Consider the following 25,496-nt stretch of genomic DNA (forward strand, 5'->3'; position numbering starts at 1 on the left):
ATCGTGAAATTTTGCATGGAGAAGGGGATCGGGCCAAAGAATAAGCATGGCTGTTTTGACCCTGACTTTCGTGTGAAAAATTACAAAATTTGTATTATATAGCGTATATATTTTTCCCTGAAGGACATAGACCCGAGAAATTGATAGTATGTCCAAGAGGAGTAATTGACCTTTAAACTTATTTTTTGTGTTTTTTTTCGAGTCGATCCATAGGCCACAATTGAAAGCCGAACATCACAACACAACCCACGGTGTAGGGAATCTGGACAAGTAATTAGAAGGACTGTACAAAATATTGGTAATATTCGGAAAATATGTCAGTGTAAGGAAGAGGTGCTGTTGACCTCTAATCGGGCAACAGGGTGTTGATATCACGAAATATTGCCCATGCTTGAAATAAACATCCGTCCGACTTTACTGCCCCGCTCACTGTTTTTTTCCTATTATCAGCAGTTACATGTGCCCAGGTGGCGTATGAGTATTGACAACAATCATACGTCGCAGTAGATTTTATTTAATTCAAGATTTTTTGTACCTCAAATGTCGATAAAATTCCGCGTTCATTTAACTAATTAATTTGTCTGTTTTACAGTCAGAAAAAAAGCGTTTGATTGGAAGATCGCCGGTGGCGCCTATATTGTCATCAAATTCCTCAGAACTTCATGAATGAAATAATTATAAAAGTTGTATCTGTTTAAAGAGGTACCGAAAATCCCCTGGCTTTATAACTATAGCACTTATTTGAAATTATAAATTTGACGTGGCGTATGAGTATGACAGTAATCATATGGCCGAGTTGGGCCGTTTTGAAGAGTTTTCATATTTGAGTTGCACTATTTTAAACAGTGATATTTTGATACTAACTGATAACAGATGTCGTTCACACATTGTCCACTGCGCCAAAATAAGCAAAGCTTCCCGGTTTTATAATTATCACATTTATTTGGAATCACGAGGGTCCATTTGACGTATGAGCATTGATAGTAATCATACGTCCCAATAGATTTTGTTTATTTCAAGATTTTTTTGTACCTCAAAGGTCGGTAAAATTCCGTGTTCATTTAATTACACATCCTTTCCAGTTTTGATGCTTGGCAACCAATTGTTTAAAGTCTTCAATAATTAATTTGTCTATTTTACACTCAAAAAACTGGGTTGCCCAGTTTGAATGCTCGCCAGTGCCCCTTACATTCAATCGAATTTCGCAGAGCTTTTTAAAAATAATAGTCCTAGAGGTTTTATCCGTTGAAAGTGGCATCGAAAATCCCCTGATTTTATTACTTTAGCAATTATTTGAAAATTTTAATTCCAGGTAGCATATGAGTATTGACAGTAATCATACTTCCCAGTAGATTTATTTCATTTCAAGTTTTTTTATACCTCAAATGTCGGTAAAATTCCGTGTTCATTTAATTATATTTCCTTTCCTAATTTGATGCTTGGCAATCAACCGTTTTGAGTCTTAAATAATTAATTTGCCTGGTTTTAAGGCTTGTCAGATTATATTCCCAAGTCGATTTCCAAAATTTCCCAAAGCTTAATAATAGTCCTTGAGGTTTTATCCGTTGAAAGTGGCACCGTAAATCCCCCAGTTTCATTACTGTAGACCTCTTTTGGATGAATATCAACAGTAATCATACGACCCAGTAGATTATATTTATTTTAAGATTTTTTGTACCACAAAGATTGATATCCTTTTCCTTTCCAGTTTTGATGATTGATAATCAAGTGTTTATAGTCTTCAATAATTAATTTGCCTATTTTAAAGACAAAAAAGGCTGTCTAGTTTTAATTCCTGTGCCAACTCGATTAAATTCCGCAAAGCTTCTTAAAATAATAGTTCTAGAGGTTTTATTAGGAGATCCCCTGCATTTTTTATTATAAAATTTATTTGAAATTTTGAATTTCAGGTAGCGTATGAGCATTAAAAATAATCATACGGCCTAGTTGATTTTGTTTATTTGAAGATTTATCATACCTGTAGTGCTATCTGTAACTGCTTAACGACAGAATTGCCGGCGATTGTCAATAACTGCGATAATATTCGGTTCAAACGTCCAAAATGAAGTAGTCGTTAAGCCGTTAAGTTATGAAAATTTTAGTTTTTATATGAAAAATGTGTATTTTTATTTACCGATATTTGTCGGTAACATTTGAAATCGAAAGCGTTCGAAAAAAAAATTAATTTCCTCTTTTCTAAACCAGTAAGGAAAGTAGTAAAGTCGGACGGGCCGACTATATGATACCCTTCACCACTATGGATATATTAAACAGGACTATTAACATGAAATTGGATGAAATAAAATATGTGATATTTATCTACATGTGAATCTACCGAGATCTATCCATAAAGTATGTAAATCGACTTCAAACAAATAAAAATAGGTCATCCGTTGGGCTATGTCTGTACTTCTACAAAACCCAACTACGTAATTCTATGCTCAATTTTGTATGTTGTGCAAAATTTGATGTCAATCTGACTAACATGAGGAGTTTGATGTCCAATTTACTTAAAATCGGGCGAAAATATATATGGAAGCTCTATCCAAATATATCGAAGGATATATAGGGACTTTGGTGCACCATTTACATGAAATCGGACGAAACTATATCTGAATCTGGGCCGATTTTCTCGAAACTGGGCAGACATCATTCTAGGCTCAATTCAGTACGTTATGCCAAATTTCCTGCAAATCGAAAGATATATAGGGACTTTGGGGCACCATTAACATGAAATCGCACGAAACTATATATGGGAGCTATATCCAAATCTGGACCGATTTTCTCGAAACTGGGCAGACATCATTCTAGGCTCAATTCAGTACGTTATGCCAAATTTCATGCAAATCGAAAGATATATAAGGACTTTGGTACACCATTTACCTTAAATCGGAGGAAGATATATACGGGAGCTATATCTAAATCTGAACCGATTTTCACGAAACTTTGCACACATCATTCTAGACTTAATTCAGTGCGCTATGCCAAATTTCGTGCAAATCGAAAGATATATAGGGACTTTGGTACGCCATTTACCAAAAATCGGCCGAAACTATATATGGGAGCTATATCTAAATCTGAACCGATTTTCACGAAACTTGGCACACATCTTTCGTGACTCAATTCAGTACGCTATGCCAAATTTCGTGCAAATCGAAAGATTTTCAGGGTCTAAAGTCCGTAAATCGGGCGAAACTATATATGGGAGCTATATATAAATCTGAACCGATTTTCACGAATCTTGGTACACATCTTTCGTGGCTCAATTCAGTACGCTATGCCAAATTTCGTGCGAATCGAAAGATTTTCAGGGTCTAAAGTCCGTAAATCGGGCAAAAATATATATGGGAGCTATATCTAAATCTGAACCGATTTTTCCCAATTTCAATAGGGTTCGTCCTTGGGCCAAACAAATGAGCTGTGCCAAATTTCATCCAAATCGGATCATAAATGCGACCTGTACTTTGTTTACAATTTAACATGGACAGACGGACAGACGGACGGACGGACATGCATAAATCGATTCAGAAAGTGATTCTATGCATATTCTCAAAAGGAACCATGGGTCTATCTCGATTATTTTTGCCTGTTACAAACATATGCACAAAGACATAATACCCTGTACCACAGTGTGGTGAAGGGTATAATTATTGTTTAGTGAGTTTTCAGAAATTATTTTTTTTTTTTTTTTAATTAATCTAGGGATGTATTTTTTTAAATATGTCGTTGTCCAAAGGACTAATAAGTCCTGATCATATTTTTTTTTAACAAACTAAACTTTTATAAAGATTATAAATGTAGAATATAAACGGTTCATCTGTCACAAATATTCTGTTGTGACCCAGTGCAAATTATTCGATGATTTTACGCATCCACAACTAGCCATGTGGCGTATGAGTATTGATATCAATCATAGGGCCCAGTACAATTTATTTTTTGATTATTTTCCGCGTTGCCATGTGACGTATGAGTGTTGACAGCAATCATACGGCCCTGAATTTTTAGAAATTATTAGTTTTTAAAACTAATCAAGGCGTGGTGTTTTTATACCCTACACAACTATGTTGTCAGGGTATTATAGCTTTGTGCAGCCCCAAAAGTTTGTAACGCCGCGAAATATTGGTCCTAGACCCACTTTTAAGTATACCGATCGTCATATCTCGACTAGCTGAGTCGATCTAGACATGTGTGTCCGTCCGTCTGTCCATTATAATTTGTAAACACGATACAGGCCAGAGTTATGAACCAATCTTCACGAAATTTTGCATGTAGGATGGGTTCTGGCCAATGAAGACCCCTATTGTTTTTGGGAAAGATCGGTTAATATTTAGGGGATGAAATGGACCAAATACTAAATTTTTGTCCGTTTTTCTGGTCGCTCTAGAGGCCGCAACAATGGTCCGAACATCGTGAAATTTTGCATGGAGGAGGGGATCGGGGCTAAGAATAAGCATGATTGTTTTGATAAAGATCGGTCAATATTTAGCGGGTCAAATGGACCCTGACTTTTGTGTGAAAAATTACAAAATTTTTATTCTGGGACGTATATACTTGCTCCTGAAGGACATTTAATCGAGATGTTGATAGTATGTCCAAGATGAGTTGTTGACCTTCAAATTGATACCAATTATATGTCTGTATGTACTCCGATGCGGGAGTTATACGTAATTAAGTAAAGGTGACTATGTGCATATTATTACTATTAGTCCATTAGAGGATGGAAATATCGCGCTGATCGCTTTGAAATTGTACACGAAGTTCCGATTATGGTCAAGGACGCCGCTTATAGTTCTCGGTGAAGTTGAGATTTCATTCAGGGGGTGCAATGAACCGAAAACTTTAATTTTGTCTGATTTTATAGTCGCTTTGGAGGCAATTATTATATACAGAACATCATATATTTTACAAGGTGAAGGAGATCTGACCAAATACTTAGAGCGGCTGTTTAGATGATGATCGGTCAATTTTCCGAGGTTCAAATCAATCAAAGTGACCAATTTTTTATTGTATGGCGTAAAAATTTTCTTCAAGAAAAAACATTTTGGAAATATGCAAGACTTAGAAATAGGAGTTGTTGATCTATAATCTGTAAAAAGGGTGAAAATATCACGAAATATTGCCCAGGCTCAGAATATAGAACCGCCGAAAGTGTGCTTTTCGTGGTAGTTGTGTTGGGTATCATATGGTCGGCCCCGTCCGACTATACTGCTTCCCTCACTGGTTTTTAAATATTTTTTTCCCCAAGGAATCAACAAGGCATGATTTAAAAAAAAATATTTTTTCAACAAAAAAAAACCAACTAAAACTCTATAACGAATGCAAACGCTTCATCTGTCAAGAGAACCACCACCCGAAAGGTCACAAATATTTTGTTGTTGTTTTTCTTTTTTTCTCCCCCTTGACGAAATGAATTGTTGATGAGAACGAATAAAATGAATATTGAAGGAAAAAATACAAAACGGAAATCTATTCCAAAAAGAGGAAAATAGAAAAACAGAACGGGAAGTGAAAAGTGACAGCACACATAACAACATAGCACCTAAAATAAAGGACACCAACACAAACAACAAAGACGACAACGTAGATATTTTTATTTGAAAAATTCCAATAGATTCCTCTTTCAGAGTCTGTGTGTGTCTCCACTGGTGTATATATGTGTGTGTGTTCCTACTGGCCATAAAAGAGGGAGAAATGTTAGCAATATCATTGAGTTGTTGTGTATTTTTTTTATTTTCTTTTTCTGCTACTCGTTCATCTTTGTCATCGTCATCGTCGTCGTATTCTGTTAAACGACAAATAACACCAACAACAACAAATCCTGATTCTGATGACAGTTATGTCAAAGTTAAAGGCAAACAGCATCAACATCAGCATCCATAGGAATAGAGGAATAGCAGCCGTAGCAGCATCTTCTTTCCATCCATCCATCATCGTCGGTTCTTGCTAGACTGCATGTCTGTGTCGTGTTAATGTTTAGGGCTCAAGTGTGCATGCACGAGTGTGTGTGTGTGCGAGTGAGTGTTCGTGTGCTTTCAAATTACATTTTATTTTCATTTATCTCGCCGAGTACCCACCAACAACAGCAACAACAACCACATTGGAGAGCAAAAAGGAGAGTTAAACAATTTACATTGCCGCTTAAAGTTTTGCAAAATACGATAACTGTTTTTTGAGGAGGGGGAAGGAGAGGAGAGAAAAAGAGAATGATTGGAGGGAGTAAGTTATGGTACATGTATAAATGAGAGAGTGTGTGTGTGTGTGTGCGTACTGCTGTATCTTTCACCATACAGTTAGAGACGACAACCTACGTACGTACTCAAAAATTCATTTACATGTTTGTTCGTGTTGTGGCTGTTGTGCTGTTGTTGTTGCTGCTACTGTGTTTATTTTTAGAAAAGCCTCTATCAAATCAAATCAAAAGACCAACAACAAACATCAGCCGTTATGTTTCTGGTTGTTTGGTTAAGTTTAAAGTCAATCTTGCCAGCCCTACCACCCTCCCTCTCTTAAATAAAAATTGTTATTAGATTTCAGTCAGTCATATATTTTGCATTTTCATTTAGTTTTATATCTACAGATTTTTTTTTTTTTTTTTTGTAAAATATATTTTGTATGAACTCAATTTAAATTTTTAATTGAATTGCAACGAAGAGCGAACAAGAGACAGCGTGTATAGAGAAATAAATTTGGCAAACACTCCATTTCCTCCATATAGTTTCCTCCTATGTGTATTAATTGATGATCCCAGCCGCTTTTGATGACAGCATTTGGAAGGGAAATTGATTTGTTAACAACTTCATGAATGAACGAACGATTTTTTTCATTTTTTAGCAATAATTTTATAAGTAATTGCATTTTTTGGTAAACATGACTTATGAAAGAGAAAAAGAGAGCTATTAATTTTAGTTAGACATTGGAGATAGATTGAAGGAAAATCGGAATTGAAAAACAAACGTTTTTTTATTGTTCAAATGAAATGATTTTTTTCTGAAAAATTGCCGAAGTTTTTCCTAAGGAGGTGGGAAAAAATTCTCAGGTCCAAATTATTATTTGATAATGTTTTGGGTACACTACTAGCCATGTGGCGTATGAGTTTTGACAACAATCATACGGCCCTGTATATTGACCAATGATGCGTGGATTAAAAAATTAAGGATCAAAGGAACTTATATTTTTTATTAACTGCCCCAAGTTCTAAGGAGCTGGGAAAAATATTCTCAGATTCTAAGACTATAAAAGATCTGAAAAATTACTAAAGTTCTTCCCAAGGATCTGGGACAAATAACTCTCAGGTCCTAAGAGTACAAATTATTATTTCATAATTTTTCGCCATGTGATGTTGACAACAATCATACGGACCTGCATATAGACCAATGATGCGTGGATTTAAAAAAATATATATAGGATCAACCGAACTTAGAATTTTTGAAAATAATTTTTATTAACTGATCAAGGTGTAGATTTTTTTTGTTCAAATAGGTTGATCTTGTTTTTAAGAATGCCCGAAGTACTTCAGAAGTTCTAAGGAGATGGGAAAAATATTCTCAGAAGGTTTGAAAAAAATTACCAAAGTTCTACCTAAGGAGCTGAGAAAAAAATCTCAGGTCCTAAGAGTACAAATTATTATTTGATAATTTTGATCGGGTACTCAACTAGCCATGTGGCGTATTAGTGCTGATAACAATCATACGGCCCTGTATATGGACCAATGATGCGTGGATTAAAAAAGTGAAAGATAAACGGAACTTGGATTTTTTTAAAATTATTATTATTAACTGATCAAGGTGTAGGTTTTTTTGTTCAAATGGGTTGATTATTTTTTTAAGAATGCCCGAAGTTCTAAGGAGCTGGGAAAAATATTCTCAGATCCTAAGACTATAGAAGATATGAAAAATTTCCGAAGATCTTCCGAAGGAGCTGAGAAAAAAATTCTCAGGTCCTAAGAGTACAAATTATTATTTGATAATGTTTCGGGTACACAACTAGCCATGTGGCGTATGAGTGTTGACAACAAACATACGGCCCTCTATATGGACTAATGATTCGTGGATTAAAATAAAAATAAAGGATCAACCGAACTCAAAACTTTAAGAATTATTTTTATTAACTGATCAAGGCGTGATTTTTAAATGGGATGATTATTTTTTGAAGAATAACCGAAGTTTTTCCTAAGGAGATGGGAAAATATTCTCAGAAGGTCTGAAAAATTACCGAAATTCTTCCTAAGGTGCTGGGAAAAAATTCTCAGATCCCAAAAATACAAATTATTTGTTGATAATGTTTCGGGTACACAACTAGCCATGAGGCGTATGAGTGTTGACAGCAATCATACGGCCCTGTATATGGACCAATGATGCGTGGATTAAACATTAAAGGATCAACGGAACTTGAATTTTTAAAAATTATTTTTATTAACTGATTAAGGTGTAAATTTTTTTTAAATGGGATGATTATTTTTTGAAGAATAGCCGAAGTTTTTCCTAAGGAGATGGGAAAATATTCTCAGAAGGTCTGAAAAATTACCGAAATTCTTCCTAAGGTGCTGGGTAAAAATTCTCAGATGCCAAAAATACAAATTATTTGTTGATAATGCTTCGGGTACACAACTAGTTATGTGGTGTATGAGTGTTGACAACAATCATACGGTGCTGTATATTGACCATGATGCGTGAATTAAAAAAGTATCAACCGAACTTAAAATTTTAAAATATTCTTTTTATTATTGGATGATAATTTTTTTAAAAAAGTCCGAAGTTCTTCCTAAGAAGATGAGAAAATATTCTCAGATCCTAAGACTATAGCAGATCTGTTTTTTTTCATTTAGAAAATCTGCGAAATAACCTGCTAAAACGTTCTGTCTACTTCAAAAAAATTCACTGACCCTGAGGCTGTATATATTTGAATTTTTGAACTTCAGGTAGCGTATGAGTATTGACAGTAATCATACGTCCCATTATAATTAATTTATTTGAAGATTTGGTAATACTTCTAAGGTCGGTAAAATTCCGGGTTAATTTAATTATATTTCTTCGATAATTAATTTGTCTATTTTACATATGCTTGTCATTTGTCTTAATGATTGTCAGATTATATTGCCAACTTGATTAATTTCCGCAACTCTTTTTAAAAATAATAGTCCCAGAAGTTTCTGTCCGTTGAAAGTGACACCATAAATGCCCTGGCTTTATAACTATAGCACTTATTTAAAATTATGAATTTCATGTAGCGTATGAATATTGACAGTAATCATACGCCCCAGTAGATTTAATTTATTTGAAGATTTTTTATACATTTGAGGTCAGTAAAATTCAATGATCATTTAATAACACTTCCTTTCCTAATTTGAAGCTTGGCAATCAAACGTTTTTAGACTTCAATAATTAATTTGTCTATATAAAGTCATATAAATGTTTGTCTACCTTTAATGATTGTCTGATAATGTTCGAAATTCATTTAAATTCCCCAGAGCTTCTTAAAAATAATAGTCCTAGAAGTTCTTGTCCGTTGAAAGGTGTACCGAAAATCCTTGGCTTTATTACTATAGCACTTATTTGAATTTTTGAATTTCAGGCAGCGTATGAGTATTGGCATTAATCATACGTAGTAGTCATAGTAGTTTTATTTCAATATTTTTTGTACCTCAAAAGCCGGTAAAATTCCGTCTTCATTTCATTCGATTTCCTTTGCAAATTTGATTCTTGGCTAACAACTGTTTTTAATCTTCAATAATCAATTTGTTTATAGAAGACCAGAAGCTTTAGAGGATCCGCTATTAGGCTATTAAAGACCTCCTTAAATCTTCATTTTGCTTTCGAAAATCTGCTATTGACTTCGAATGAGACACAATCTGCTAAAAAGTTTACTTGAACAAATTTCTCAGATCCTGAAACAATAGAAGACCAGAGTCTTTGGAAAATCCGAAGAATATGGAAAACTCCTGAACATTCGCTATTGACTTCGAAGGCAATCTATCACCGACTAACCGGAACCTGCTGTTCGGAATATCTGAAAAATCACAAAAAAAAATCTCAGAATTTCCGATATCAGTTTGGGATGGAATGATTTTTTTTCAGAAAAATCGTACGAAAATATTTCTCAAAATTTCTTCCTAAGGGTCTGAGAAAAAAAACGCTCACATTCTGGGCTATATAAGACCTTCTGAAATATTGTTTTTACTTTAGAAAATCACCTATTGAACATCCGCCATTGACTTCGAAGGCATCAATTTACAGTTTGCTTCAAAAAAAAAAATCAGATCCAGAGAAAAGGGTATAGAGGGAGCACTTCTTGAAAACTTATTTTTTTTAGAAAATCTGCTATTGACTTTAAACCTACTAACAACATCTTTTTTGAATGGAATGATTTTTTTCTGAAAAATTATCAGAAAAAAATCTGGAATTTCTTCCAATCAAAATAGCCAAGAAGGGGACAATCACAATTCACCAACTAATGTTTCGAGGTATTGCAAATTTAATATATATTTAAATTTAATATATATTCCAGAAGGAAATATTATTGGCACAATATCTCAATGATAAAAAAGCAAAAAAAATAAAATCCTTGAAAGAATAAAAAATCTTGGGTCGTATGACTGCTGTAAATATTTATACACCACCTGGGAATTTGTTAATATTTAATATTCTTCACCAATAATTTTTAACTAATTTCCTTGTATTTTGTCTCTAACACATCGTTTCATGATACGAATTTCGATTACCATTTGAAGAAAAAATCGGTAAGGAGAAATCAAACGGGATAGGATTAATCGATACCGGATTTTTTTTTTTTAATTTTACACTCTGTTGAAAAAAAGTCTTTCTATTTTTATATAATAATAATTTTCCCCAAATCTTTTCCCATGATATTTAATTCATTTGGTCACATAAGTCCCTTGTAATCCTCTCTCGTTAACATACTCCTCTTTTTTATTATTTGAATTGTATTTATTAATTTAATTTTATTTATTTATGTATTTATTTTCCACTATTAAAATCATTTTATTATTATATTCCTTACAACAGCAAAACACAGCATTTATGACACTCTTTAAGGCGGTTGTTAGTGTGTGTGTATGTGTTTGTTTGCCTGGGACTCCAAAAAGAGAAGAGCATAACTGTGTGTGTATTTGAGATTAATCGAAGAAGAAAAAATAGCGGGTAAATGGTGGTCAAACAGATACAGGAGAACAATACACACACACACCAATATTCAACAGAGAGTATTTTTATAACGGCATTTTCTTCACAATTTGATTTTTATTTGTTACTTCTGTTGTTGTTGTTTTTTATATTATATTTAAATATTATTTATTCTCTTGTAATTTAACACCATTATATCAATTAATTGATTTCTTATTAAAATTATTTTTTTATTATATTAATGGCAATGTTAACGTTTATGTTGTTGCTGTGGTGGCAAAGCAAGAGAGTGAGAGTCAATGGGAAGAGTGGCACATTTGTGTATTAAAGGAAAAGAAGAAGAAGAGCTCATTTACCTTTTGGTGGATTGGCGGCTGGCTATTGTTGTTATTGTTGCTTCTTTCTTTACTTCATTAGACGACGATGAAGAAGAAGACAAATTTGGGTGAGTTAAAGTATAAAGGTAAGTAGCGCACAATGATGACTGTTATCGTTGGCGTCGCTGCTGCTGCCGTTGCCGTTATCGATAAGGTGGTTTGCGTGTTTAATTACAATTCGTTATTTTATTTGTGGCTGGCTGGTTAAATATTTGACTGCAAGTCGTGTAACCCTATTTAGACATTTCATTAGCAATTAATTCGTTAGCATATTTATTTAGATTAATTTCGTTTCCATTACTTATATTTGTTTACTTTCTTTATAATAATTTTATTAAAAAAATTCAAACACATACACTCGCACATAAATAAATGGGAATAATGGTGTTAAAACTCATTTGAAATATAGACTGAATTCTTGTGAAAACTTCAATTTGTGTGGCATTTGTATTTCTGCATACCAGAAAAATGGAAATGAAAACGAAAATTCACTATATCCCACAGGGAATAATAATATTCAACACTCACGATTTATAACGGCGATGGCGGAGCGGGCGAACGGGAGTAACTTCTTTACAAGTTACGGTTACACATTTCGCATTCAATATTTTTTGGTGATATACAAAAATTATATTTTATTTTATTTTTTTATAACATTCTTTTTTTTTAATTTTCAAAACAAAATTAAATTTTTTTATTTTTAATTCAGAGGTTTATTTTTAAATTTATTTTGAAAAATCATTTTTTCCTATCGAAAATACACTTTCACAGTAATAGCATTTCACTTGAATTTCCATCATCCGCTGGCTGGCAAACAGGCACAGTCTTCTTAGCACTTAGCACTTGACGAGCAAACGAAACGTAACGAAATCGAGGAAAAAAATCTGCGCACGTTATGTGTATCTTTTCCTACGTTCTTTTTTTCTTCTTTTTTGTTTTACATATTTTTTTCACTTTCGAACTTTTTGAGTTATCCTATCCTGGATTTCTTTACCTCCATGACTTTTCTTTGTTGTTGTTGTTGCTTGGTCCTAACATTTTCTTATGCCATTATCATTAGGAAATATCACAAGTAGCAGTAGCAGCATCATCAGCTGCTAGCAACAATATTCTTCTTCTTCTTATTTTTTATTTCTCCAATTCAAAAAAACACCGAAATGCCATTTTTAATTCGCAAGTTAACCGTTTTTTTGTTGTTTCTCCGTTTATTTCCTTCGTTCCTTCACAACACAACAGTTAACATTCGCGTTTTGTCTACAACTGAATTGTACGACCATTGAATTCCTTTGGCAAAGCTCTCCCAGAGCTCCCTGTTTTTTCATCTCTGTTTTATGTGTGTATATGTATGCAGGCAGGCTTGTCCGTGTTTGTCTGTTGTATTTTTGTTTTTATTCCTTCTTTGCCTGTGTGTGCATGAGTACCGTTTTTTTGTGTTGTTGCCTCCCAAAATCAAAAACAAAAAATCCCAGCCAATACATACACACTTGTAGACCACCTTCAGCAGTTTTGTTGGTGTTCAGTTGTTATTGTTATTATTATTTGTCTCTTTGGGGATAAGGGATAAATAGTGATGAGAGGAAATATTAATGTACGTGAAATGAGACTCTTAAGGGCTCATTTGATCAAGAAATGGCACTTGACTAGGCTTCAAAAAATATTCTTTAAAAAATCTACGCCTTCAAACAAATAATCTTAAAAAAATCTACGCCTTCAAAAAAAATTTTTTTTTTAAATTTACGCCTTTGAAAAAATATTTTTTTAAAAAATTCACGCACTTGTAGACCCCTCAAAAAATATTTTTTTAAAAAATCTAAGCCTTCAAAAAATATTTTTTTAAAAAATCTAAGCCTTCAAAAAATATTTTTTTAAAAAATCTAAGCCTTCAAAAAATATTTTTTTTAAAAAATCTAAATCTTCAAAAAATATTTTTTTAAAAAATCTAAGCCTTCAAAAAATATTTTTTTAAAAAATCTAAGCCTTCAAAAAATTTTTTTTTAAAAAATCTAAGCCTTCAAAAAATATTTTTTTTAAAAAATCTACGCCTTGAAAAAGTATTCTTTAAAAAATCTACGCATTGAAAAAATATTTTTTAAAAAATCTACGCCTTGAAAAAATATTTTTTTTAAAAAATCTACGCCTTGAAAAAGTATTCTTTAAAAAATCTACGCATTGAAAAAATATTTTTTAAAAAATCTACGCCTTAAAAAAATATTTTTTAAAAAATCTACACATTGTAAAAAAACTTAAAAAAATCTACGCCTTGAAAAATATTCTTTAAAAAATCTACGCCTTAAAAAAATATTCTTTAAAAAATCTACGCCTTGAAAAAAAAATATTCTTTATAAAATCTACGCCTTGAAAAAAAATATTCTTAAAAAAATCTACGCCTTGAAAAAAATATTCTTAAAAAAATCTACGCCTTGAAAAAAATATTCTTTAAAAAATCTACGCCTTGAAAAAATATTCTTTAAAAAATCTACGCCTTAAAAAAATATTCTTTTAAAAATCTACGCCTTATATTCGACCCTAAAAAATATTCTTTTAAAAATCTACGCCTTTTGAGGACCTTAAAAAATATTCTTTAAAAAATCTACGCCTTAAAAAAATATTTTTTTTTAAAAATCCACGCCTTGAAAAAAATTTAAAAAAATCCACGCCTTAAAAAAATATTTTTTTTAATATACGCCTTAAAAAAAATGTTTTTTAAATATACGCCTTAAAAAATATTGTTTAAAAAATCTACGCCTTGAAAAAATATTGTTTAAAAAATCTACGCCTTGAAAAAATATTCTTTAAAAAATCTACGCCTTGTCAAGCCTTGAAAAAATATTCCTTAAAAATATTCCTACAAAAGAACTCTTTTGGTCCTTTTATGCACCAAAGACCGTAAAATTGATTCACAAAACACTTTTTCCCCATCACTGTTTTTGTTCTTTTCTCACTTACTTCCTAAATATATGTGTATATACATACATACACATTCAAGGATACCAACGAATAAATTTTGTATTTGCAAACACACTTGTTTACTCCCTCTCAATGTAAAATGACGCTGCTACTGTTGCTACCACTTGTTTGCCATTTTTAAGTTCTCCAAAGAAGATGTGAACAGGCTCTCAAGAGCTTTTACAAGAACAACAACGTATTTGGGAAAAAATGCCTGCCATTACAATTCCCTTGCAAAAACACTTGTTTTCTTGTCATTGTCAAGAGCACACTAATAAACACTTAATAGGCATGCATTACATTGCATATACACACACATACGTACATATTTAATTGTCCTCTTGAGAAAAGAAGAAGCAATATTTTAAAAGCCTCGTTTTAATTGCAATATGATGCCTTGTCATTTGTTGTGCTGTGGGTAAAGTAATGGCATTCGTTTTGTTTTGTTATCCGATGAGAGTAACGGTATTACTCTGACAGGCTTTCTCGCTCTCTCTCTCTCCCACTCACACTTGTTGTGTGTTAAGGAATTTGCCATATGGCATGCTCATCATAACATTCAAATGTGATGAATTTGCTGTTACTGTTTATGGTCTCTCTCTGCCTCGCTGTCTCTCTCTCTTTGTAAGAATACGTGTTTACATCTGTATGATTGAGCCTCTCTGTGTTTGCAAGAGCATGATTAAGGCAGAGTCTGTGAATTCGGCTATTTTGTAAGTATTTTACGTTTGCAGTTAAGCATATAAAAGCTTTTCCATTTCCTTTTTTTTGCCAGAGCGTCTTCCTGGCTGTTTGAGTTACACATTTTGTTTTTTTTCACTTTCTATAACGGAAACAGTTGTTATCCACTCTAAAGTTGTGTGTGTGTGTTTAAAACAATTTAAATTGAAATTGCCATTATGGTGTGGTATGGCATTGCTCTGACATATGTAAAGACTGTGTCTCCGAGTGTCCATTTGTTGTGGCATTCAAATTGCAAAGATGTGTGTGTGTGTGTTTGTATAATTGTCACTTGGCGTACAAGGGAACGTATGCGTGTTGCGTGGAATGTTGTTTGTCATACGTTTTAGGCGGCAAATGTTAACTGAATTGTTATCGGAAAGAGAGGAGGCGGAGTAGGAAGAGGAAATGCATGTCATATTCTCACAACTGTGCGTGTGACAGTTGTGTTTATTTTTGCTTTCCCTCCGTTTATTTGCTGTGTGATGTGGCGAAAACAATCTTACGCCACAAGCGTGTAATTACCGACAATTAAATGCACGTCGTCGCAACGTTTAGCATGGCCTTAGTCATGGATAATACGGTGTAATCATCATCTGTTGCGCCTTCCAATGCGGGCAGAAGAATGTTTTGTTATGTGTATGTCCATTTGCATGTTAAATTCTTGCAATTGTCACACAAACACAAGTTGGGCAAAAACAAAACTGTGGCAGTTAGGAAAGTGAAATTGCCTACCGGAATAGTTGATAGCTGGTAAGAAATTATTTAAAAGCCGGCCCATTATATCTGACACAAAGAATGTTTATCCAATTAATTATTTAATCGGAATTAAATGGATATATCGATTCGAACGGGTGTTAAAGGTAATTAGCCACAAGAGAAGATAGAAAAAATATTTTTCAAGACCAATATTCCGAATGCAGATATTTAAAAAATATATTTTGAAGGCCAAACAAGGCGTAGATTTTTTAAAGAGGCCATACAAGGCGTAGATTTTTTAAAGAGGCCAGACAAGGCGTAGATTTTTTAAAGAGGCCAGACAAGGCGTAGATTTTTTAAAGAGGCCAGACAAGGCGTAGATTTTTTAAAGAGGCCAGACAAGGCGTAGATTTTTTAAAGAGGCCAGACAAGGCGTAGATTTTTTAAGAGGCCAGACAAGGCGTAGATTTTTTAAAGAGGCCAGACAAGGCGTAGATTTTTTAAAGAGGCCACACAAGGCGTAGATTTTTTAAAGAGGCCAGACAAGGCGTAGATTTTTTAAAGAGGCCAGACAAGGCGTAGATTTTTTAAAGAGGCCAGACAAGGCGTAGATTTTTTAAAGAGGCCAGACAAGGCGTAGATTTTTTAAAGAGGCCAGACAAGGCGTAGATTTTTTAAAGAGGCCAGACAAGGCGTAGATTTTTTAAAGAGGCCAGACAAGGCGTAGATTTTTTAAAGAGGCCAGACAAGGCGTAGATTTTTTAAAGAGGCCAGACAAGGCGTAGATTTTTTAAAGAGGCCAGACAAGGCGTAGATTTTTTAAAGAGGCCAGACAAGGCGTAGATTTTTTAAAGAGGCCAGACAAGGCGTAGATTTTTTAAAGAGGCCAGACAAGGCGTAGATTTTTTAAAGAGGCCAGACAAGGCGTAGATTTTTTAAAGAGGCCAGACAAGGCGTAGATTTTTTAAAGAGGCCAGACAAGGCGTAGATTTTTTAAAGAGGCCAGACAAGGCGTAGATTTTTTAAAGAGGCCAGACAAGGCGTAGATTTTTTAAAGAGGCCAGACAAGGCGTAGATTTTTTAAAGAGGCCAGACAAGGCGTAGATTTTTTAAAGAGGCCAGACAAGGCGTAGATTTTTTAAAGAGGCCAGACAAGGCGTAGATTTTTTAAAGAGGCCAGACAAGGCGTAGATTTTTTAAAGAGGCCAGACAAGGCGTAGATTTTTTAAAGAGGCCAGACAAGGCGTAGATTTTTTAAAGAGGCCAGACAAGGCGTAGATTTTTTAAAGAGGCCAGACAAGGCGTAGATTTTTTAAAGAGGCCAGACAAGGCGTAGATTTTTTAAAGAGGCCAGACAAGGCGTAGATTTTTTAAAGAGGCCAGACAAGGCGTAGATTTTTTAAAGAGGCCAGACAAGGCGTAGATTTTTTAAAGAGGCCAGACAAGGCGTAGATTTTTTAAAGAATATTTTTTCAAGTCGTAGATTTTTTAAAGAATATTTTTTCAAGTCGTAGATTTTTTAAAGAATATTTTTTCAAGTCGTAGATTTTTTAAAGAATATTTTTTCAAGTCGTAGATTTTTTAAAGAATATTTTTTCAAGTCGTAGATTTTTTAAAGAATATTTTTTCAAGGCGTAGATTTTTTAAAGAATATTTTTTCTAGTCGTAGATTTTTTAAAGAATATTTTTTTAAGTCGTAGATTTTTTAAAGAATATTTTTTTAAGTCGTAGATTTTTTAAAGAATATTTTTTCAAGACTAGGCAGGGCGCAGGGTTTTTAAAGAATATTTTTTCAAGTCGCAGATTTTTTAAAGAATATTTTTTCAAGTCGCAGATTTTTTAAAGAATATTTTTTCAAGACTAGGCAGGGCGCAGGGTTTTTAAAGAATATTTTTTCAAGTCGCAGATTTTTTAAAGGGTTTTTAAAGAATATTTTTTCAAGACTAGGCAGGGCGCAGGGTTTTCAAGAATATTTTCTTCGATGTTCGATATTTTCTTAACCTCCCCTAGTTAACTACTTCGTGTTGATGATTTAACAAAACAAATGTTTATTTGAAATATTTTTCATATTTTTCATTTGCTTAATAATTATAATTTTTAATTGAATTGATTTTATAATAAATAAATTAAAAAAATAATACAAAAACAATAAGTAGATGAAAAAAGTGAATGAAAATCTAGATAAGTTTGTCAATAATTTCCGTAACTCATCAAAGAATAATGAAGAGTTACGTAGATCTAATGAAGATGAAGGAGATAAGTTAAATGTTTTAAGATAAGTTTTCAGGGTGGGAGGGGCAAAGAGCCCCCACTATGAACTATGAAGCTAAGTATAAAAATTGAAAATGGTCAATAAGATTTCCATTTAAATATGGGTTATTGTAATGAGCGAAAAGTCTTATTGAAAACCGGGATTTTAATTGGCAACTTCAACGGGAGCATTGGCAGGGGTTTCTTCTTTAAGTTCCGGTGCGGCAACTGGAGGAGTAACTTCATTGGGTGTTTCCAGTTCGGCTTTCACTTCAGCAGCATGTGTCTCGTTGTTGCCATTTTCAGCTGGTGTAGTATTTTCTTCCGCATTCGTTACACCATTCTCGGGAGGTGGTGTTGTGGTTGTTGCCGTGGCCTCCTTCTGTTCTTGTTCCTCTTCCTTTACACTAATTGTATCCTCCGAAATGGCTGGGGAAGCTTCTTTGTTGTTATTTTGTTGATTCTTTTTCGATTTGGACTTTTTCTTTTGCTTCTTCTTCGAAGATTCCTCCTGTTGTTGTTGCTGTTGTTGTTTGCCCTGTTCCTCACCCTTCAAATTCAACACCTTCATTTGATTTTGTAAATTTGCCAACGTATTCTTTAGTTCAGCACAATTTTTCGACATTATTTCAATTTTATCCTTATCAGCCACGCTTGTAATTGGCTTTGTTTGCATTGGCTCAGGTTCAGCTGGCAGGGCAGGTAGTGGAGGCACTTCAACATTATTTTCTTTAATAACCTTATACAAATGGCTGCGTTCATTTTGTAAAGCACGCAACAGCTTTTGCAGCTGTTCAACTTGTTTATTGCAGCGCATGGCATAATCGTCGCGATCTTTTTTCTCTGTGGCCAATTCGATGAGGGTGGCATTACTCTTCTCCCATTTACGTTTCCATTCAAGACATTCTTTTTCCAGCTTACGGGAATTTTTAGACATCTAAAAGGGTAAAACAAACAAATTAATAAAAAAAATCTGGAACCTATTTCACATCATAAGAAGAAAGCTTAGCTTCCATTTGATGTTGTATTAAGGGCTCTATTCCAATACCCTACCTTCTCCATTTCCGTTTTGTAGGTAACAAAAATATCATTGGATTTTTGCAACGAACTTTGGAAGTCATCATATTTGGCTGTGTACAAATTCAATTGTTCCTTCAAATCCTTTTCACGATCACTGATCTCCTTAAGCATTTGTTGGGTGCTCAACAGTTTTTCCAAGACAATTTGTTTTTCCCTATAAAGGAAGATATACAAAAAATAGTAATTAAAGATATTTTCAAGAGGTATCCCAGAGGTATTTTCTTACTTGATAAGGATTTCCTTTTCCATGGCTGACTCCACTTGGACCTTATTCAATTTAGCTCTGTATAGCTGGGCTTCAATTTGAACTTGCTCATTGAGTTTTTCCAATTGTTGTTCACGGGCCTGGTACTGTTCGGCAAGGAATTTGAGTCTGGAAATAATGAAACAAATTTTGAATTAGGAAGAGCTTTTTTCAGGGCAAAACAAGGCGGAAATTTTCAAAAAAAAATATTTTTTGAGAAGCAGGAAAGGCGTAGATTTTTTAAAGAATGTTTTGTCAAGGGTAGACAAGGCGGAGAAGTCCAGAAAAGGAGTAGATTTTTTTTAAGTCCACACGAGGAGTAGATTTTTTGAAATATTTTTTCAAGGCGTAGATCTTTAAAAAAATATTTTTTCAAGGCGTAGATTTTTTGAAAAGTAGACAAGGCGTAGATATTTTTTTTCAAGGCGTAGATTTTTAAAAAAAAAAATATTTTTTCAAGGCGTAGATTTTTTGAAAAGTAGGCAAGGCGTAGATTTTTTAAAAAAAATATTTTTTCAAGGCGTAGATTTTTTAAAAAATATTTTTTCAATGCGTAGATTTTTTAAAAAATATTTTTTCAATGCGTAGATTTTTTAAAAAATATTTTTTCAAGGCGTAGATTTTTTAAAAAATATTTTTTCAATGCGTAGATTTTTTAAAAAATATTTTTTCAAGGCGTAGATTTTTTAAAAAATATTTTTTCAAGGCGTAGATTTTTTAAAGAATTTTTTGTCAAGGCGTAGATTTTTTAAAGAATTTTTTGTCAAGGCGTAGATTTTTTAAAGAATTTTTTGTCAAGGCGTAGATTTTTTAAAGAATTTTTTGTCAAGGCGTAGATTTTTTTAAAAAATATTTTTTCAAGGCGTAGATTTTTTAAAGAATATTTTTTCAAGGCGTTGATTTTTTAAAAGAAGATTTTTTCAAGGCGTAGATTTTTTTCAAGGCGTAGATTTTTTTCAAGGCGTAGATTTTTTTCAAGGCGTAGATTTTTTTCAAGGCGTAGATTTTTTAAAAAATATTTTCTCAAGGCGTAGATTTTTTAAAAAATATTTTCTCAATGCCTAGATTTTTTAAAAAATATTTTCTCAATGCGTAGATTTTTTAAAAAATATTTTCTTAAGGCGTACATTTTTTAAAAAATATTTTCTCAAGGCGTAGATTTAAAAAAAATCAAGCCGTAGATTTAAAAAAAAAATATTTTTTCAAGGCGTAGATTTTTAAAAAATATTTTCTCAAGGCGTAGATTTTTTAAAAAAACATTTTCTCAAGGCGTAGATTTTTTAAAAAATATTTTCTCAAGGCAGAGATTTTTTAAAAAATATGACTCGGAAAAATTTCTTTGAATGCCATACTTATTTCCCGAAAAAAGTTCTTTAAAAAATCCTGAAAAGAAACGAATGGAATCCTAAAGGGACTTTTAAACACTAAGAGAGCTTCTGGAGACTTTTGAAGACCCCGAAAAAAGTTCTTTAAAAAACCTTGAAAAGATACGAATGCAATCCTAGAGGGTGCATAAAGACTTTTAAACATTAAGAGGGCTTCTGGAGACTTTTGAAGACCCAGAGGACTTCTACACCCCAAAGGACTTCTACAGGGACTAAAAGCCGCAACTGTATTTTATAGGCAAAGAAAACATTAGAGTTCTTCTGTATGCAATAAAATATTCAGCGGTCCTTTGCAAGCAATGGAAGACCTCAAACAATAGAAGATACATAGGTCGTCTATAGAAATTAAACAACATAGAAGTCTCCTAAAATAATTTTAAAATTCTACTTTTCCCTCTCTTTATATTTCAAAATAATTTCAATACGCATTTTTCGTTCTCATATTCCTTCAATTCGTCATCTCTAACAAATAGCCAAAATAAAAAAAAAAAACAACAACAACAAAAATATTGGGGAAAGTATACAAACAAACAAAATTTGAATATATCTAAAAATAGTGGCAATAAAAAAATCACATCCCTCCATTTAACATTTCGAAGTAGAACCAACAATACAAATTAAAAAAAAAATGAAGAGAGCAATGCAATATTTTGAAACACATGGTTAGATGCGGTTCACTACGGAGGGAGATCTAAAGAATTCAATTTGTTCTCAACTAACAACACACCTTTTGGGTGATCAACATTTGTGTTGCCTAGATACCAACAAAATAAAACCGAAAAAAATTCTGAGAGTAGTATTTTGAAATAAATAAAATAACCTCAATTTCTGTGTGTGTGTGTTTTGGGGCGGTTGGGGGTAAGGAATATGAAATGAATGCGTCGTGGTCGTCGTCTACCTAGTGTATGCGTTCGTTCTTCTATGTCTCAAGATGAATGTTTTACTATCCACTTACTTTTTGGTCATCTCAATATTGTGATCACGTAATTTATTGTTCTCCTCATTGTTTTTGTTAAGGGATAAATTGATCTCGTTCAGGGAAGATTGGAATTTTGATTGACTCTCCTTGCGGCGTTCCTCTTCTTCGCGGATCTTTTGCATACTTTCATTTTTAACGGATTTTATGAGTTTCTGTTGTTCCCGGCATACCTCTTCCAGCTTGTCCCTACAAAGGGGGAGCACACAAAAAGTTATTTAAATTTTATTAAATCCTGATTTTCATTCCAATATTTACCTCATTAGGACATTTTTATTATATTCCCTTTGTAGATTCTCTTTTTCACGGACCACAGTCTCCAGCTGTTTTTCCAAAGCCTTGGTATCCTGTTTGGAACGCCGGTGCAGACGTTCACTTTCCACATATTTACTGAGCAATAGTTGAAATTTATCTTCCGGGGTCTTTGCCTCTTCCAATGTTTTTAGAATCTAAAGAAATAGGGGGAAATGCCATATTAATACTGTCCTTCTAACCGCAGCATTTTGACCCAATTTCTTGGACAAGTTTCTATTCTCAGTTCTTTGAGTGTTTAGAATGAAGTATTTCTAAGAATTAATTAAATATATGAGTTAAGTGATGAAATATTTACCTGCTCCTCGATTTTTTGATCCTTGAGCTTTTCATCTCTGGCTTCTTTTTTATTTTTCTTGGCCTGATCCATTTTTTCTTCGCAGAGTTTTTAATATTTACCGACCGGACCGTGTTGAAGGTGTAGTAGTCACGCAAGTCTCTGCAGAAAAGAAATATTGAAAAACGTTCCACCTTTACGAATGGGATGGGATAAGACAAAATGCCCCGTAAAGAAGAAGTCAAAAAAGAAGACGGAAAGTTACGAATGAGGTGGGATGGAGACTAAAAAGGAGTTGCATTGTTTACGAATGAGGTTTAAGGGAACAACAAGAGTAGCAAGGGTAGCTCACATTCAGAGTTTGCTAATTACAACCCTGTAAATTGAGGTGAAAGCAAACGAGACGAGGACAAATCTCGTGTTTACGAATGAAGTCGAAGGGAACGAGACGAGAACCAACCAACGGCTGAATCAGCTGTGGCGGTAAAATCCACTGAAAAATGATTTCTCGTTGTGTCATTCACTAGAACTTGATAACATATTGTTTAATGTACTGTAAAATAAAAAAAAGGAATTTAACGTCCACGTTTACATTTTACTGGATTCAATGATATAGATATTTTTAATAATATATTCAATTTACAATTATGCAGGGTAACTGCAATACTCAGCTGATTCGATTGTATTGTAATACTCTAACCAAGTTCGATATGACATTTTTGATTCCTGTAAAACGACCCAGCGGGAAATTTTTGTACACATTATATTCAAATAAAAAATACGATAATACAATTTAAGCTTTACAATATATAGGGAACCAGAAAAAATAAAACATCATTTGTGAAATGTTTGACATTTATTTTTGATATATTCCCAAATCTGCAGACGATGGAATAATAGTGCAGACGCGCTACGAAATCTTTTTTCTCGGCTTATGGGACAACTGTTTTGTAACAAGCCTGCTATGTAGTAAGCAGGCTTGTTACAAAACGGTTGTCCATTAAGCCGAGCTCAAAAAAGATTTCGTAGCGCGTCTGGCTTGTGCGCATCTCCTCCAATTTGAAAAACCACGTTCCAAGATGTTGTTATCTACTAGGTCTTTCCATCTAATTCCTGACCTTCCCCTACTACCGGAACCATCAGTAGGGTCGCTTTTATATGCCTTTTGAGCTGGGGCATTCGCATTCGTTCGCACAACATGGCCTAGCCACCGTAGTCGCTGCAACTCAATACGAATGACTATGTCGATGACCGCGTATAAATTGTAAAGATCGTGGTTCATTCGACGCCAATATACACCGTCGACGCAGATCTTTCGGAGAATTTTTCTTTCAAACACCCAAAGAGCTGCCTCATCTGCTTGTGCAAGTACCCATGCTTCTGATCCATATTTCAGCACGGATAGTATCAGCGTCTTGTAAAGTGTGAGTTTGGTCTGGCGGGAGGTGACCTTGTTTCTAAACTGCTTACTCAGGTCATACTAGCATCTGTTAGCCATCACGATCCTTCTCCGAATTTCAAAACTGATGTCATTCGTTTTATTTATGGCGGAACCAAGGTATATAAAATATTTAACTACCTTGAAGCTGTAGTTTTCAAGTTCCACAGTTGGTCCGAGTCTACGGGACGTCTTGCGCATTGATACCATCAGATTGGTCTAATCGCCGTTTATTTTGGCAGACTCCTTCTCAATTTTTTCAAAGGTGGCTCTTCCCGCTCGCAATGTTCGACCCATTATATCGATGTCATCGGCGTAGGCGAGTAACATGTGTTGTTTGGTGTACAGAGTGCCATTTCTGTTCACCTGCGTCCCGTATGACCTTTTCCAACAGGATGTTAAAAAGATCACACGATGAACTGTCACCTTGTCTGAATCCTCGTTCGGTATTGAAGGGCTCCAATAGGTCCTTTCCGACTTTAACTGCTGACCTTATGCCACTTAAAGTTATCCTGCATAGCCGTATTAATTTTGCAGGAATACCGAACGTAGACATGGCTTTAAACACCTCTGTACGGATAGGGCTGTCGAATGCGGCTTTATAGTCGACGAATAGGTGGTATGTGTCGATGTGTTTTTCGTGGGTCTTTTCCAGGAGTTGGCGCAGAATGAAATGGTGGATTTTTTAGGCCTGAAGTTATTGACCATTGGCTTCAATCTGTGTGAACCACAGCTCATTGGATATAACTTGCTATCCAATGAGCTATGGGAGGAAGGCTAATTCTTCTTAATCGTCTTGTCTCCTTTTTTGTGCACGGGACACAGGATGCTGAGGCTCCAATCATTGGCATGCATTCCTCTAGCCAAATTGTTCTAAACAACTGGTGCATGCTCCTGACCAGCATCTGACCGCCAGTCTTGAATAGTCCGGCTGGTAACCCATCGGCACCTGCTGCTTTATTGTTCTTCCGCTGATAACGTCTATTCTGACGTCATGTTGACTAGGTGGTATACACTATATACCGTCACCGAACCGAACCTTGGCTGCTACAAGGTAGTGGTCCGAATCGGTATTCGCTCTTCGGATCGATCGTACATCTAGTACACTGGATGAATGCCTTCCGTCTATCACAACATGATCAATTTGATTTTTCGTTGCTTGATCAGGAGAAATCCAGGTGGCCTTGTGTATATCGAGATGCTTGAACCTGGTGCTGCTTTGCTGCCGCGAAGTCAATAACCATTAAGCCGTTGTCGGATGTTTCTTCGTGAAGGCTGAATTTTCGGACGGCTAGTTTAAACCAAGGGTTTTTCCGAACTTTCAAGGCTTGGGAACTATGCATTTCCACCACTGTAATCAGCTCAACGAAGACTATTTACCGTACTACTTTCATACAGATTCCGAGTGGAGCCCCCTAAACTTCACTTTTGCCGATTATTTGCTATAAATATGTCATGACAAAAATATTATATTCTAATAATCTATATGTGTTTTATTTGCATATACTTTTGAAACCATGAAATGGCTAACCCGTATATATAAAATAGTAGACATTATCCTAATAATACAATTTCATGTGTGGCTCGCGTACTTCAGTGTGTAATCTATGTTGAACATTCATTGCAGTGTGATAACACATTCTGGTCACTCTGG

The 25,496-nt window shown here is 34.1% G+C and overlaps 1 protein-coding gene across 1 annotated transcript; it reads right to left on the bottom strand.

Moving 5' to 3' along the window:
• Positions 1 to 18,296: 18,296 nt before the first annotated feature.
• LOC133333794 (alpha-taxilin) lies at positions 18,297 to 22,511 on the bottom strand. Its single transcript, XM_061542083.1, has 6 exons — positions 22,426 to 22,511; positions 22,074 to 22,264; positions 21,795 to 22,004; positions 19,437 to 19,583; positions 19,184 to 19,364; positions 18,297 to 19,067 (listed from the first exon to the last, which is right to left on the bottom strand). Exons 1-6 carry the CDS (start codon positions 22,495 to 22,497, stop codon positions 18,297 to 18,299), a joined length of 1,572 nt encoding a protein of 523 aa, XP_061398067.1. The 5' UTR covers positions 22,498 to 22,511.
• Between the last annotated feature and the right edge of the window lie 2,985 nt (positions 22,512 to 25,496).

The sequence above is a fragment of the Musca vetustissima genome, unplaced genomic scaffold, assembly GCF_032173495.1.
Source record: "Musca vetustissima isolate MV318-11 ecotype Yass unplaced genomic scaffold, APGP_CSIRO_Mvet_v1 utg1423, whole genome shotgun sequence".
Classification (NCBI taxonomy): Eukaryota; Metazoa; Arthropoda; class Insecta; order Diptera; family Muscidae; genus Musca; species Musca vetustissima.